The 13,540-nt window shown below is 32.3% G+C and overlaps 1 protein-coding gene across 1 annotated transcript in view; it reads right to left on the reverse strand.

The window, feature by feature from the left end:
* Positions 1-4,253, reverse strand: part of sano (CABIT domain-containing protein serrano) — a 161,523-nt gene extending 157,270 nt beyond the window's left edge. The window contains exon 1 of the mRNA XM_089098384.1: positions 3,399-4,253. Coding sequence (XP_088954510.1) covers positions 3,399-4,184 — 786 coding nt within the window. The 5' untranslated portion in view covers positions 4,185-4,253. The remainder of the gene's footprint in view (positions 1-3,398) is intronic.
* Positions 4,254-13,540: the final 9,287 nt, after the last annotated feature.

Here is a 13,540-nt window from a genome sequence, read left to right on the forward strand (position 1 = left end):
ACTAGAAACTAGAAAAGATACTTTTAAAAAGAGCTTTGATACAATCGGTCTTAAAACTTGTAGCAGTAGTTTTCCCATCTGGATGATCAAAAAAAAAAAAAAAAAAAAAAAAAAAAAAGAAAAGAAATGACAAAAGACACAGTGTTAGTACACAACATTTGTGAGCAAGTTTGTGTTGACAAAGTCTTTCCAAACCCCTTTCTAATCATTTCAATTTTTGCTTCTTTAGTACATGTGTGATGTTAATGTGATGTTAACATCAATGAAGTAAAATTCCACCATCAAATTGAAAACCATAGATTGAAGGTCTCAGCTCTCTAATTTAAGAAAAGGTGGAATTCCGTATTATTCCTAAGGAAAACCAAAGGTATTATTCCTTTGGTTTGTTTCATTTTTCAGTGGTAGTCATTAATCTTAAAAAATTGGGACAATCCTCATTCGACAGAAATTTGAAGTACAAGTGCCCTTTTAATGCAGCAAGTGTTCCTACCATAAAACAATTCTGTTTTTGGTCATGCTGTGCCACAAAACAGCACGTATAAACAATGTGAGAAGCCAAAATGGTACAAACATTCAATAGGTCCTGTATCACAGTTTATTCTGTCTTATTCTGTCTTATTTATTCAGTTTATTCTTTATTCTATCTATATTCTGTCTACTGTGTTCTGTATATAGCACATTTGTTTTTGAGGATATACTGTCTCTTGGGAGCATATCGTTTCCCAATCATATATAGGCCCTACAAGATTAGACTTCAATATTATAAGCAAGGAGTTGAGGGAGAAATCTCGTATCTAGTATCTCGTATCTAGAGTAATTTAGTACGCTTTAACATCAGATTTTAGGTTTAGGCGAAAAAAATTCGAAACCGAGTTGAAAAAGATGTCAACCGATGTGTACAGGTGCAAAGTGTGGGGGTGGCAAGGTGTATATTGATAATAGCAAGGTTTATAGTCATCTAAATATTCGTCAAGTTCCGGTAAAGATATCATAAAAAAAAGTATCATCCGGGAACTTAAGTTAATTCGTCACTCAATAAGTTCGCCACTAGTGAATAATTCCTTAGGGCTCGTTAATTAATACCTATAGTTTTATCTTATAAATAGTCTTAGTTGTGTTAAGTCAAACAGAAAAACTACTAGCCGACTGCTTTTATATCATCTCATGGTAAAAAATATGTTTTAATTTCATTTGTTTATATCTGTGACGCATTTTTGTAGGCCAATCACATAGTTTCTTACTTTTAGAGATACTTGTAGAGGTTTGGTTCTTTTAGGATTAGGCCTAGTATTCATAACTTTATATTTTTGGAAGTTTTGAAGTCTGTGGGAAAAATTTTAAGTGACTAAAAATAAAAAATTTAACTTCCCCTTGACTTGTTCTCCAGTTCAAAATTTGACCCGGTAAAAACAACGAAAAGTTTTAGAATCATAAGTTTTTTCAAAAATATTCCCTCTCTTTCTCTGTCGTTAAATGGTTTAAGAGAATATAGAATTTAACAATTAGAGAATATGTTTTTTTACAAATTGGTAATATACCCCCCCCCCCTCCAACCCAAAATATAAGATTTTTCCGAACTTCAGAGTATTTTTAATTCAAAATATCAGATAAAAAACGTTATTATTCCTCCTCCCCCGTCCGAAAAAAATATTACGTACTTTCCAGCGTGAAATCACACTCTCCCCCAATGGTGCAAGATATGGACCTAAATGATATGTTTATTCATTGCTTTTCATTGCTTGAATTATCGCACATCTGTTCGTTAACACACATCTGTGTTCATAACCTGGTTAATTATATCACACCATTGTGAAGTAAGAACAGTTGGATAAAATATAATTTAGAATGATTTTCAAACGCCAATAAAGTCGAAGGAGACATGAAAACTCAATTAACAGAAATTTCCTGCCCGTTATAAAATACAAGCTTTTCATTATAGATATCTTGTAGTTTTGTATGTAGCTTAGGGCCGTATCGGGCCCCATACGAAGGATTGTGCGCACTGACACGACAGCAACCAGTGGCGGATCCGGAGGGCGAGGGGCGCCCACACCTAGCGTATTCTAAAGTAGTGCAATTTACTTAATTAACCCAAATTTGCGTTAATTAAACTTGCTCCTAACGCAAGTTTATCGGATCAACCTATTCTGCCCCCCCCCCTAAAAAGTTTTTTATCGGACGAACCTATTCCCCCCCCCCCCCTAAAAAGTTTTTTATCGGATCAACCTATTTTGCGCCCCCCTAAAAAGTTTTTTATCGGATCAACCTATTTTGCCCCCTCCCCTAAAAAACATCCCGGATCCGCCCCTGACAGCAACTATTAACTATTATATTTGGAAATAAATGTTGACTCGGGAACCGAATGGTAATAGCTTTTTGTCATTATGGTGTTTCCTTTTGAAGAGCAAAAACCCTAAAGGATTACCTTTTGCTGTTTTTGTAGCTAGTTTAGCCAGAGGAAGACAAGTTTATTTCAAAGATGAATTATAGAACAATAAATAAGTTCATTTCCCCAAGTGGAGACAAGCAAAGGGTCTTGGACCAAAATTATCAAACCTATCCCTGTAAGTTCCATATACCTATCTCGGCAATTTTTTAAGCTAACGAAAGTTACTGTTCTGCGGTTTTAGCAGATAGTTGTGTACTTATCAGTTAGCCAGTACACACTCGAGAATTTGGATACGGAATTGGAACAGCTGAGACGCTTCGGGAATAGATAGGATACATGTAATTTGGGCTGTATATTTGCACATTAGGGGAGGGGGTAAGTATAGCAGGACTGCATGCAAAATGTTACCTAACCTAACAAAAATAACCAACTAAATATTTATTGAAATATAGTTACAATGTAGTTTTCCACAGAACCGAAGCTAATTGTCTCCGTATAAAAACCGCAATAAACCGGTTATGATCTGATTTTATAGATTCAAATTCTCGAGTGTGTACTGGCTAAAAGATCAGTACCTATAGTCACATATCTATCCTTTAATCACCATGAGAGGTGTTCATAGTGCACAGGAACGCACGCAAGAATTTTTTTCTGGGCTGGGGGCCATTGTTAACAAATAAGCTCGATTTTTTAATTTGAATAAAACGTGCCCAGAAATTCACATTTTGCGAGGATCAGAGAACTATTTTTGTGATTTATTTTTTGCGCTGGAAAAAGTTACTGTTTTCCAATTTTACCCCTAAGAGTAGCCTACAAAAAATACGGGCTCCAGAATTGCTGGTCTCTAGGAGAGGACGGGAGTATTTTTCTTGTTCAGGGCGGGGGAAGGGTCAAAACATTGAAAAAGGTTGTTTCAAACCATTGGTTTTATAGGACCTTTGACTGATTATATGGTGAACTTCACCCTGCTCCCTAAGTGTAGGGATGTGTAAATCGATCATGTGCTTACCTTTACTACTGTAAGCAGCCGCATTTCTGGACAAAAATTTTGGAGCATGTTTTTAACTCCTGAAGTTATAGGTGGCCGTCCATGAACAAGTCGAACCATCAACGGCAGGCGTTTACTAAGTAACGTTTTAATAGTATGTACACCACTTATATTTTCTTCTTTAGCTATGGCACTGAATTTTCCCCTCATTTCTAGGGGTAAAAACACACTTTCATTTTTGGAGTCCAAACACCGCAAATATTTTGCACCTTCCTGCCTGTAATTCCTTGAAGGACCAGTCACTTCACCACATAAGATCAGTACTTCCCCAGGATACAAAATCCGGGCTAGATCAGCTGATACTATGGCAGGTCTTCCCTCAGACCACGAAGGATCACAATATCCTTTTGTGTTTTCTCGGACAAGACAACTGTACGGAAAACGTCTGTATAATTCTGCGACTGACTCTATACATTTTACAGCATGGCCATTCTCATTCAGTATTTCAAAATATCCATCAAACGTTTCAGGAATAGCCATCTTCGGCCCAATTAAGGCATGCCGTGATTTTTCTTTGAACTTGACACATTGCGCAGATAGGTAGCATCTTTGCCCTTGAGTGGACAGCAAAACAACTTGTGATAAACTAGGACTCGGCAAGGAAGGAACTCCTAGCCCCATATATTGCCCTTTAACGATCCGGGCAACTGTTGGTAAATCTTTAGTATTTAAATCCTTTAAATAAACACTGGAATCTTCCCAAGTTGCTTGGGAAGAAACAAAAAGATTATCCGAGGTCACCACCATGATCCATCTACATCAGTATCACTCTCACAGTAGATAATCAGCTACTCAACTTATCAAAGCAGAATACCGACTGAATTAACTGACGAGTTTTTGATTTAAACTATTTACCGATGTACCCATGGCTGCCATAGGCGATACACATCACAAAAGCTTGCTGGTACACTTCAACATTAGCTTTATAGAAGGTGGGTTTGGTTACTCTATCACACCTATATATGTAAATTACACCAGGCTAAAATTTCTAATGATACCTGATTGTTATGAACATATTCCTTTGTTTGGAAGTGAAAATGACTACCGGCTGTGCTCGTATAACTAATATTCATATTGTTTATTTTAAAGTATTTAAAAGTAAGTTGGCAGGACCATTCATTATGACCAGGGGCGAATCTCCAACATTTTTTTTTTGGGGGGGGGGGCAAGAGGGGTCCATATCCGGATAGTCAAAGGGCGTGGGATGTATAATAATTTTTTCTTCACATTATTGGGGGGGGGGCAACTGCCCCCTTGCCACCCCCAACCGACGACCCTGATTATGACCACTAGCAATTATCCTATTGCCCATAATATTAGGCAGGACAACATAAAGAATTTTGTTCGGGGGGGGGGGTCAAATAAATTTTCGTTTGGAAGGGAGCATTAAGGGTCTTTTACATGTATGATTCACTATTTGTAATTTCACAGATGAAAAAATATTCAATACGAGAATAAACATTTTAGACTGTTTTTAAGATATATTTGTTAATAACACAATTTTTGAATAAGCATACTGCTACTAATAGTAATAATACTAACAACTCACTGCAGCACCAAGCCGCCAAGACAGCTGTGCACGATATTCCTCAATTAAAATTGATTCTCAACGCCTCGCTCTTTACGCTAAAGTTTTTTATTGTTTTAAAAAATAGAGTTGTGAGAGAGTCAAACTTTAGTGTTAAGAGCGAGGCGTTGAGGAGGGGACAACCCCTTTCATATACGGAATAATTTCTGTTCGTTTCAAGTTTTAATGTCGCTCCTTACTTTCAGTTAAAAAAACTTCTTTTTTATTTAATTTCTGAACGTTCTTAAGAGTAGGGAGCCAGGTATTACAGCGGAAGGGACCTCTGCTGCCGTCTATAATCGAGTCTAACGGTACAAGATCATGTGCCTCTTTCTAGGCCAACCAGAGACTTAGAATATAGACGGGGGTTTACAGCATTGCCAGATAAGAGCGTGTCTGATGGTTATATTGTTTGTTGGGTATATGGTTTGATGGTTATGTTTGTTGATTTGTTATATGGTTTGATGGTTATAAGGTTTGATGGTTATATGATTTGATGGTTGTGTGATTTGATGTTGTTTCATAGTTCTGTTTGTTGATGGTTATATGGTTTGATGGTTAAATGATTTGATGTTGTTTCATAGTTCTGTTCTGTTTGTTGGTCAACGTGTTTGATGTTTCTAAGCCTATTACTCCGGGACGAGATTTACATCATTGCCAGATAAGAGTGAGTCTAACTGTACCTAACCACATAGACAATGTTATTGATCTACGAAGGGGACAAGATCACACTAGATTTCTGGAAAATTGATTTGCATAATCAACGCGGAATTCTGATGTATCATGAGGGGAATTAAGAAACTAAAAGGCTTCTCTGGTATTTGGTCTGAGAGATAAATATTAATATTCTTTCGAAGCCTTAATAGTGTAACTAGGATCACCTTAGATATATTTTCAGAAACTCAAAAGAGATCAAGACAGATTGAATATATTTAACGCGGGAAATGGTTTCCTGAGAATTTTAAGTGTGACACACAGGGATGCCAAAACAAAAGGAACATTCAGAAATTACTTTTAGAGGATTATTTGAGCAAAACAAGTTAATCGACATTTTAGGGACTATTTGGGTGAAACAGTTTGAGACATTTTAGAGTATAATTTGGGGTGAAACTCTGTGGTCGCTATAATGCACAAGTTCCATTTGAAAAGTGTTGTATGGTCCCCAACCCCAAACCCCAAATTTCCACCCCCCCCCCATTTTTCTACTTTTTTTACGCGCTTGAGACACAGAAGGGCCCCCCAAGGTGCCCCCTAAACTTTTTTACCCCCCCCCCCCCATTTTTCAATTTTTTTTTGCGTTCTTGAGACACAGAAGGGCACCCCCATCCCCCCAAACATTTTGGGCCCCTCCCCACATTTTTAATACTTTTTTGAGTTCTTGAGACATAGAAATTAACAAACAAAAGAAGGTTTTTCATCTAATGCAGGGAACAAGTTTAAAACTTTTCCAACAACACCCATGACATGAGAAGAAACCTAGCAAAGGAAGCAAGAAACAACAGACGTTCACACAAATAAAATCATGAACCATCATAAGTAAAAATACCAAATCATAAGTTAAGAGTTTTAGTTTAGAGTTTATAGTTCTAGTTTAGAGTTTAAGTTAAAGTTTTAGTTAGAGCTATAGTTTTAGATAAGTTTTAGTTATGAGTTTCGAGTTTTAGTTTAGAGTCTTAGCTTAGAGTTTTAGTTAGAGTTCTAGTTTAGTTTAATTTTAGTTAGGAGTTTTAGTTTAGAGCTGCAGTTTAGTGTTAGTTAAAAGTTTATAGTTTATAGTTTTAGTTTAGAGTTTTAGTTTAGAGTTTTAGTTAGAGTTATAGCTATAGTTTAGTTATAGTTAAGAGTTTTAGTTTAGAGTCTTAGCTTAGAGTTTTAGTTAGAGTTATAGTTTGGTTTAGTTTTAGTTAAGAGCTTTAGTTTAGAGTTTTAGTTAGAGTTATAGTTTAGTCTAGTTTTAGTTTAAAGTTTTAGTTTAGTTAAGGTTTTTAGAGTTCAGAGTTTTAGCTTAGAGCCTTAGCTTAGAGTTTTTGTTAGGGTTATAGTTTAGTTTAGTTTTAGTTAAGAGTTTTAGTTTAGAGTTGTATTTTAGTTTTAGGTAAAAGTTTAGAGTTTATTGGTTTAATTTAGAGCCTTATATTAGAGTTTTAGTTAGAGTTTTAGTTTAAAGCTGTAGTTTAGTTTTAATTAAGAAATTTAGATTTTAGAGTTTTATTTTAGAGTCATAGCTTAGAGTTTTAGTTAGAGTTATAGTTTAGTCTAGTTAGGAGTTTTAGTTTAGAGTTTTAGCTTAGAGTCTTAACTTAGAGTTTTTAGTTAGACTTATAGTTTAGTTTAGTTTTAGTTAAGAGTTTTATTTAGAGTTGTAGTTTAGTTTCAGCTAAGAGCTTTAGTTTAGAATTTAGAGTTTTAGTTTCGAGTCTTAGCTTAGAGTTTTAGTCAGAGTTATAGTTTAGTTTAGTTTTGGTTAAGAGATTTAGTTTATATTCTTAGCTTAGAGTTTTAGTTAGAGTTATAGTTTAGAGTGTTAGTTTAGTTTTAGTTTAGAGTTTTAACCTAAAATTTTAGTTTAAAGTGTAGTTTAGTTATAGTTAAGTAAATAATTTCTTAGACCACACTGCTTTTCCATTTACAAAAAAATTAAACAAGAAAAACGGGTTTTAATATCCATAAAGCAGTGAATACAAACAATCAAACAAAAATACTCCGAATATTTCGGCCCCACATCCGGGAGCCTTTCTCAACGGAAAAAAACAAACAAAATTTTCTTACATCAACACAAAAAACATACAAAAATAAACAAAAGAAAAAATATAAATAAATAGGAAAAGAAAAGTCGCATATTAAATAAACAATTCCATTCACTGGCGTATAAACAAAATCGAATATTTATATTGATTGGAACACGCCTTCTCACAGAATATAAATGGAAATATATTAAATAAACAATTCCATTCACTGGCGTATAAGCAAAATCGAATGTTTATATTGATTGAAACACGCCTTCTCACAGAATATAAATGGAAATATAATAAATAAACAAATCCATTCACTGGCGTATAAACAAAATCGAATGTTTGTATTGATTATGTGAGAAGGCGTGTTCCAATCAATATAAACATTCGATTTTGTTTATACGCCAGTGAATAGTTTTAGTTAGAGTTATAGTTTAGTTTAGTTTTAGTTAGAGTTATAGTTTTAGTTTTAGTATAGAGTTTTAGTTTAGATATTGGATTTGTATCTTCGATTCATGGTTCAGAGTTTTAGTTAGAGTTATAGTTTCGTTTATTTTTGGTTAAGAGTTTCAGTTTAGAGTCTTAGCTTAGAGTTTTAGTTAGAGTTATACTTTAGTTTAGTTATAGTTTAGAATTTTAGTTTAGATTTTTTGTTTAGTTTTAGATAAGAGTTTTAGTTTAGAGTTTAGAGTTTTAGTAGGAGTTATAGTTTAGTTTAGTTTTGGTTTAGAGTCTAGAGTTTTAATTTAGAGTATTAGCTAAGAGTTTTAGCTAGTGTTATAGTTTAGCTTAGTTTTAGTTAAGAGTTTTAGTTTAGACTTGTAGTTTAGTTTTAGTTAAGAGTTTTAGCTTAGACTTTAGAGTATTAGCTTAGAGTCTTAGCTTAGAGTTTAGTTAGAGTTATAGTTTAGTTTTGTTTCAGTTAAGAATTTTAGTTTAGAGCTGTAGTTTAGTTTTAGTTAAGAGTTTTAGTTAAGAGTTTAGAGTTTTAGTTTAGGGTCTTAGCTTAGAGTTTTAGTTAGAGTTATAGTTTGGTTTAGTTTTAGTTTAGAGTTGCAGTTTAGTTAAGAGTTCTAGTTTAGAGTTTTAGTTAGAGCTATAGTTTACTTTAGTTTTAGTTAAGAGTTTTAGTTTAGAGCCGTAGTTTAGTTTTAGTTAAGAGTTTTTGTTTAGAGTTTAGAGTATTAGCTTAGAGTCTTAGCTTAGAGTTTTAGTAAGAGTTATAGTTTATTTTAGTTTTAGTTAAGAGTTTTAGTTTAGGGTTTTAGCTTAGAGTTTTTGTTTAGAGTCTTAGCTTAGAGTTTTAGTTAGAGTTATATTTTTAGTTTAGTTTTAGTTAATAGTTTTAGTTTAGAGTTATGGTTTAGTTAAGAGTTTTAGTTTAGAGTTTAGACTTTTAGTTTAAAGTATTAACTTATAGTTTTAGTTAGAGTTATAGTTTAGTTTTGTTTTAGTTAAGAGTTTTAGTTTAGAGTCTTAGCTTAGAGTTTTAGTTAGAGTTATAGTTTTAGTTTAGTTTTAGTTAAGAGTTTTAGTTTAGAGATTGGAGTTTTAGCTTAGAGTTTTAGTTAGAGTTATAGTTTAATCTAGTTTTAATTCAGAGTTTTAGTTTAGAGTCTTAGCTTAGAGTTTTACTTAGAGTTATAGTTAAGTTTAGTTTTAGTTAAGAATTTTAGTTTAGAGTTGTTGTTTAGTTTTAGATAAGAGTTTTAGTTTAGAGTTTTGAGTTTTAATTAGAGTTTAGTTTAGTTTTAGTTTAGAGTCGAGAGTTTTAGTTTAGAGTATTAGCTTGGAGTTTTAGTTAGAGTTATAATTTAGTTTAGTTTTCGTTAAGAGTTTTAATTTAGACCTGTAGTTTAGTTTTACTTAAGAGTTTTAGTTTAGAGTTGTAGTTTAGTTTTAGTTAAGAGTTTTACTTTAGGGTTTTAGCTTAGAGTTTAGAATTTTAGGTTACGCACGCGTGCGTAACCTAGCCTAATTTAACTTTAAAAATAAATAAAATCCACTCTAAGTTAAGACGGTAAACTAAAACTCTAAACTCTAAACTAAAACTCTTAACTAAAACTAAACTACAGCTTAACTAAAACTAAAACTCTTAACTAAAATCAAACTACAAGTCTAAATTAAAACTCTAAATGAAAACTAAACTAAACTATAACTCTAACTAAAACTCTAAGCTAACACTCTAAAATAAAACTCTATACTCTAAACTAAAACTAAAATAAACTATAACTCTAACTAACAATCCAAACTCTAAACTAAAACTATTGTCTAAAACTAAAAAACACATATAAAACAAAACTATTAACTAAATCTAAACTAAACTATAAATCTAAACAAAACTCTATGCAAAGGCTATGAGATATATTTCTGAACTAAAAATAAACGAAACTATAACTCTAACTAAAACTTTAAGATAAGATTCGAAACTAAAACTCAAATATCTAAACTAAAACTCTAAAATGAAACTAAACTAAACTATAACTCTAACCAAAGCTATAAGTTAAGAGGTTAAACTAAAAGTCTAAACTCTAAACTAAAACTCTTAACTAAACATAAACTCTAAATTAAAACTCTAACTCTTACTGAAACTCTAAGCTAAGACTCTAAACTAAAACTCTAAGCTAAAACCCAAAAATACAACTCTTAACTAAAACTAAACTAAACTGTACATCTAACTAAAACTCTAAGCTAAGACTCTAAACTAAAACTCTAAATTCTAAACTAAAATTATTATCTAAAACTAAACAAAAACTCTAAACTAAAACTCTTGAATAAAACTAAACTAAACCATAACTCTAACTAAAACTCTAAGCTAAGACTCTAAGCTAATACTCTAAACTCTAAACTAAAACTCTTAACTAAAAACTAAAGTAAAGCTCTAAACTAAAACTCTTAACTAAAACTAAAGTAAACTATAGCTCTAACTAAAACTCTAAACTAGAACTCTTAACTAAACTACAAATCTAAACTAAAACTAAACTATAACTCTAACTAAAAATCTAAGCTAAAACCCTAAACTAAAACTCTAAACTCTAAACTAAAACTCTTAACTAAAACTAAACTACAGCTCTAAACTAAAACTCCCAATTGAAACTAAACTAAACTATAACTCTAACTAAAACTCTGAGCTAAGACTCTAAGTTAATACTCTAAACTCTAAACTAAAACTCTTGACTAAAACTAAAATACAACTCTAAACTAAAACTCTTAACTAAAACTAAACTTTAAGTCTAAACTAAAACTCTTAACTAAAACTAAACTAAAATATAACTCTAACTAAAACTCTAAGCTAACACTCTAAATTAAAACTCTATACTCTAAACTAAAACTATACTAAACTATAACTCTTACTAAAACTCTAAACTCTAAACTAAAACTCTTATCTACAACTAAACAACAACTCTAAACTAAAATTCCTAACTAAAACTAAACCTAACTATAACTGTAACTAAAACTCTAAGCTAAGACTCTAAACTAAAACTCTGAATTAAAACTAAACTAAACTATAATAATAATAATAATAATCATAATTTATTTGTGCCCGCTCATACAAAAAACAGGAAAGCGGAGTGAGGAAAATGAGAAAAGAAAAACAAAAACACTTCAACACCAAAGAATAAACTCAAACAACAACTTCTTCATTCGCACTCGTAGATAAGATGTAGGGGCAGAAATTCGCAAAAAGCTTCCATTGCCCTTTTTTCAGCGTTTCTTTCGGAGGATGATATAATGTCAGTGGGGTCAACCTTATTTTGTGAACGCAGGATGAATGTGTTTCTTTCACGGAGCGGATATCTAAGTAAAAACTTTAGATACTTGAAATAGATTGACTGGAGTTTAGTCTATCAGTTTGGGTGGACCAATCCCACAATGGCGATACATAGAGCAGGTGAGGGAGAGCAACTGCTGCATAAAGCTTTGCAAGAATCTTCCTGTTCAGGCTAAACTTCAAAGAGATAAGTTTTCCTTAACTTGATCGAATACTTTTGGATATTTTATCTATTATCAATAAACGTGAACTTCTTATATATTGACCGTACGTTATTCCCAGATACTTCATAGAGTTTCCCGGAAAAATTTTCGTTCGTCCTACCTTTACATATGTATTTTCACTCCATAGTTGCTTTCTTGCCGAAGAAGTAAATTCAAGAACCTCAGTCTTAAGTGCGTTAACTCGTAAACCGATACTTTCATATCCAGTAATCAGGCGGTCAATATTCTCTTGCAGAGAAAATAGGTTGAAACTTAGCATTAGCAGGTCCTCCGCGTACGAAAGCAGGCTAAGGTCGCAGAGATTGATGCTAAACCCTCCGGCAATATTTTTTGTTATTCCAAATGTCAGGGTGTTAAACAGGATAGGGCTTAAAACACATCCTTTTCGAAGACCTCGGAAGAGTCTGATCGGTCTACTCAGAAGACCCCCGGACAGTTTAACTTTCACAAAACTCCTCGAATACCAATACGACAGAAGTACTACAACATGTGCTCTAACCCCACATTCAAGTTACTTTAGAAGTACCTGGGACTGCACAACCGAGTCAAAGGCAGCCGAAAAATCTACACTGCACATGAAGAGGGAATAACTCTAACTAAAACTCTAAGCTAAGACTCTAAGCTAAAACTATAAACTCTAAACTGAAACTCTTAACTAAAACTAAACTAGAGATCTAAACTAAAGCTCCTAACTAAAACTAAACTAAACTATAACTCTAACTAAAACTCTAAAATAAAACTCTAATCTAAAACTATAAACTCTAAACTGAAACTCTTAACTAAAACTAAACTAAAGATCTAAACTAAAGCTCCTAACTAAAACTAAACTAAACTATAACTCTAACTGAAACTCTAAGATAAGACTCTAAACTAAAACTCTAAATTCTCAACTAAAACTAAACTAAACTATAATTATAACTAGAAATCTAAGCTAAGACTCTAAACTAAAACTCTTAACTAAAACTAAACTATAACTCTAACTAAAACTATAAGCTAAGACTCTAAACTAAAACTGTAAGCTATGACTCTAAAGTGAAACTCTAACTCTAAACTAAAACTCTTAACTAAAACTAAACTACAACTCTAAACTAAACTATAACTAAACTAAACTATAACTCTAACTAACACTCTAAGCTAAGACTCTAAACTAAAACGCCAAACTCTAAACTAAGACTGTAGGCTAAAACTCTAAACTAAAACTCTTAGCTATAACTAAACTACAAATCCAAAAAACTCTTAACTAAAACTAAAATAAGATATAACTCTAACTAAAATTCTAATCGCTGAGACTCTAACTTTAAACTCTCGACTGTATACTACAACTAAACTAAAATATAACTCTAACTAAAACTGTAAGTTAATACCAAACTAAAACTCTAAACTATAACTCTTATCTAAAACTAAACAGCAACTCTAAACTAAACCTCTTAACCAAAACCAAACTATAACTCTAACTGAAACTCTAAGATAAGACTCTAAACTAAAATTCTAAATTCTCAACTAAAACTAAACTAAACTATAACTTTAACTAAAACTCTAAGCTAAGACTCTAAACTAAAACTCTTAACTAAAACTAAACTATAACTCTAACTAAAACTCTAAGCTAAAATTCTAAGCTAAAACTCTGAGCTAAGACTCTAAACTGAAACACTAACTATAAACTAAAAACCTAAACTAAAATTAAACTATAACTCTAAACTAAACTATAACTAAACTAAACTAAACTATAACTCTAACTGACACTCCAAGATAAGACTCTAAACTGAAACTCTAAACTCTAAACTAAGACTAGGTTAAAACTCTAAACT

Source organism: Artemia sp. Qi Xiang Cuo, chromosome 12 (assembly GCF_049724085.1).
Source record: "Artemia sp. Qi Xiang Cuo chromosome 12, ASM4972408v1, whole genome shotgun sequence".
In the NCBI taxonomy this organism is placed as follows: Eukaryota; Metazoa; Arthropoda; class Branchiopoda; order Anostraca; family Artemiidae; genus Artemia; species Artemia sp. Qi Xiang Cuo.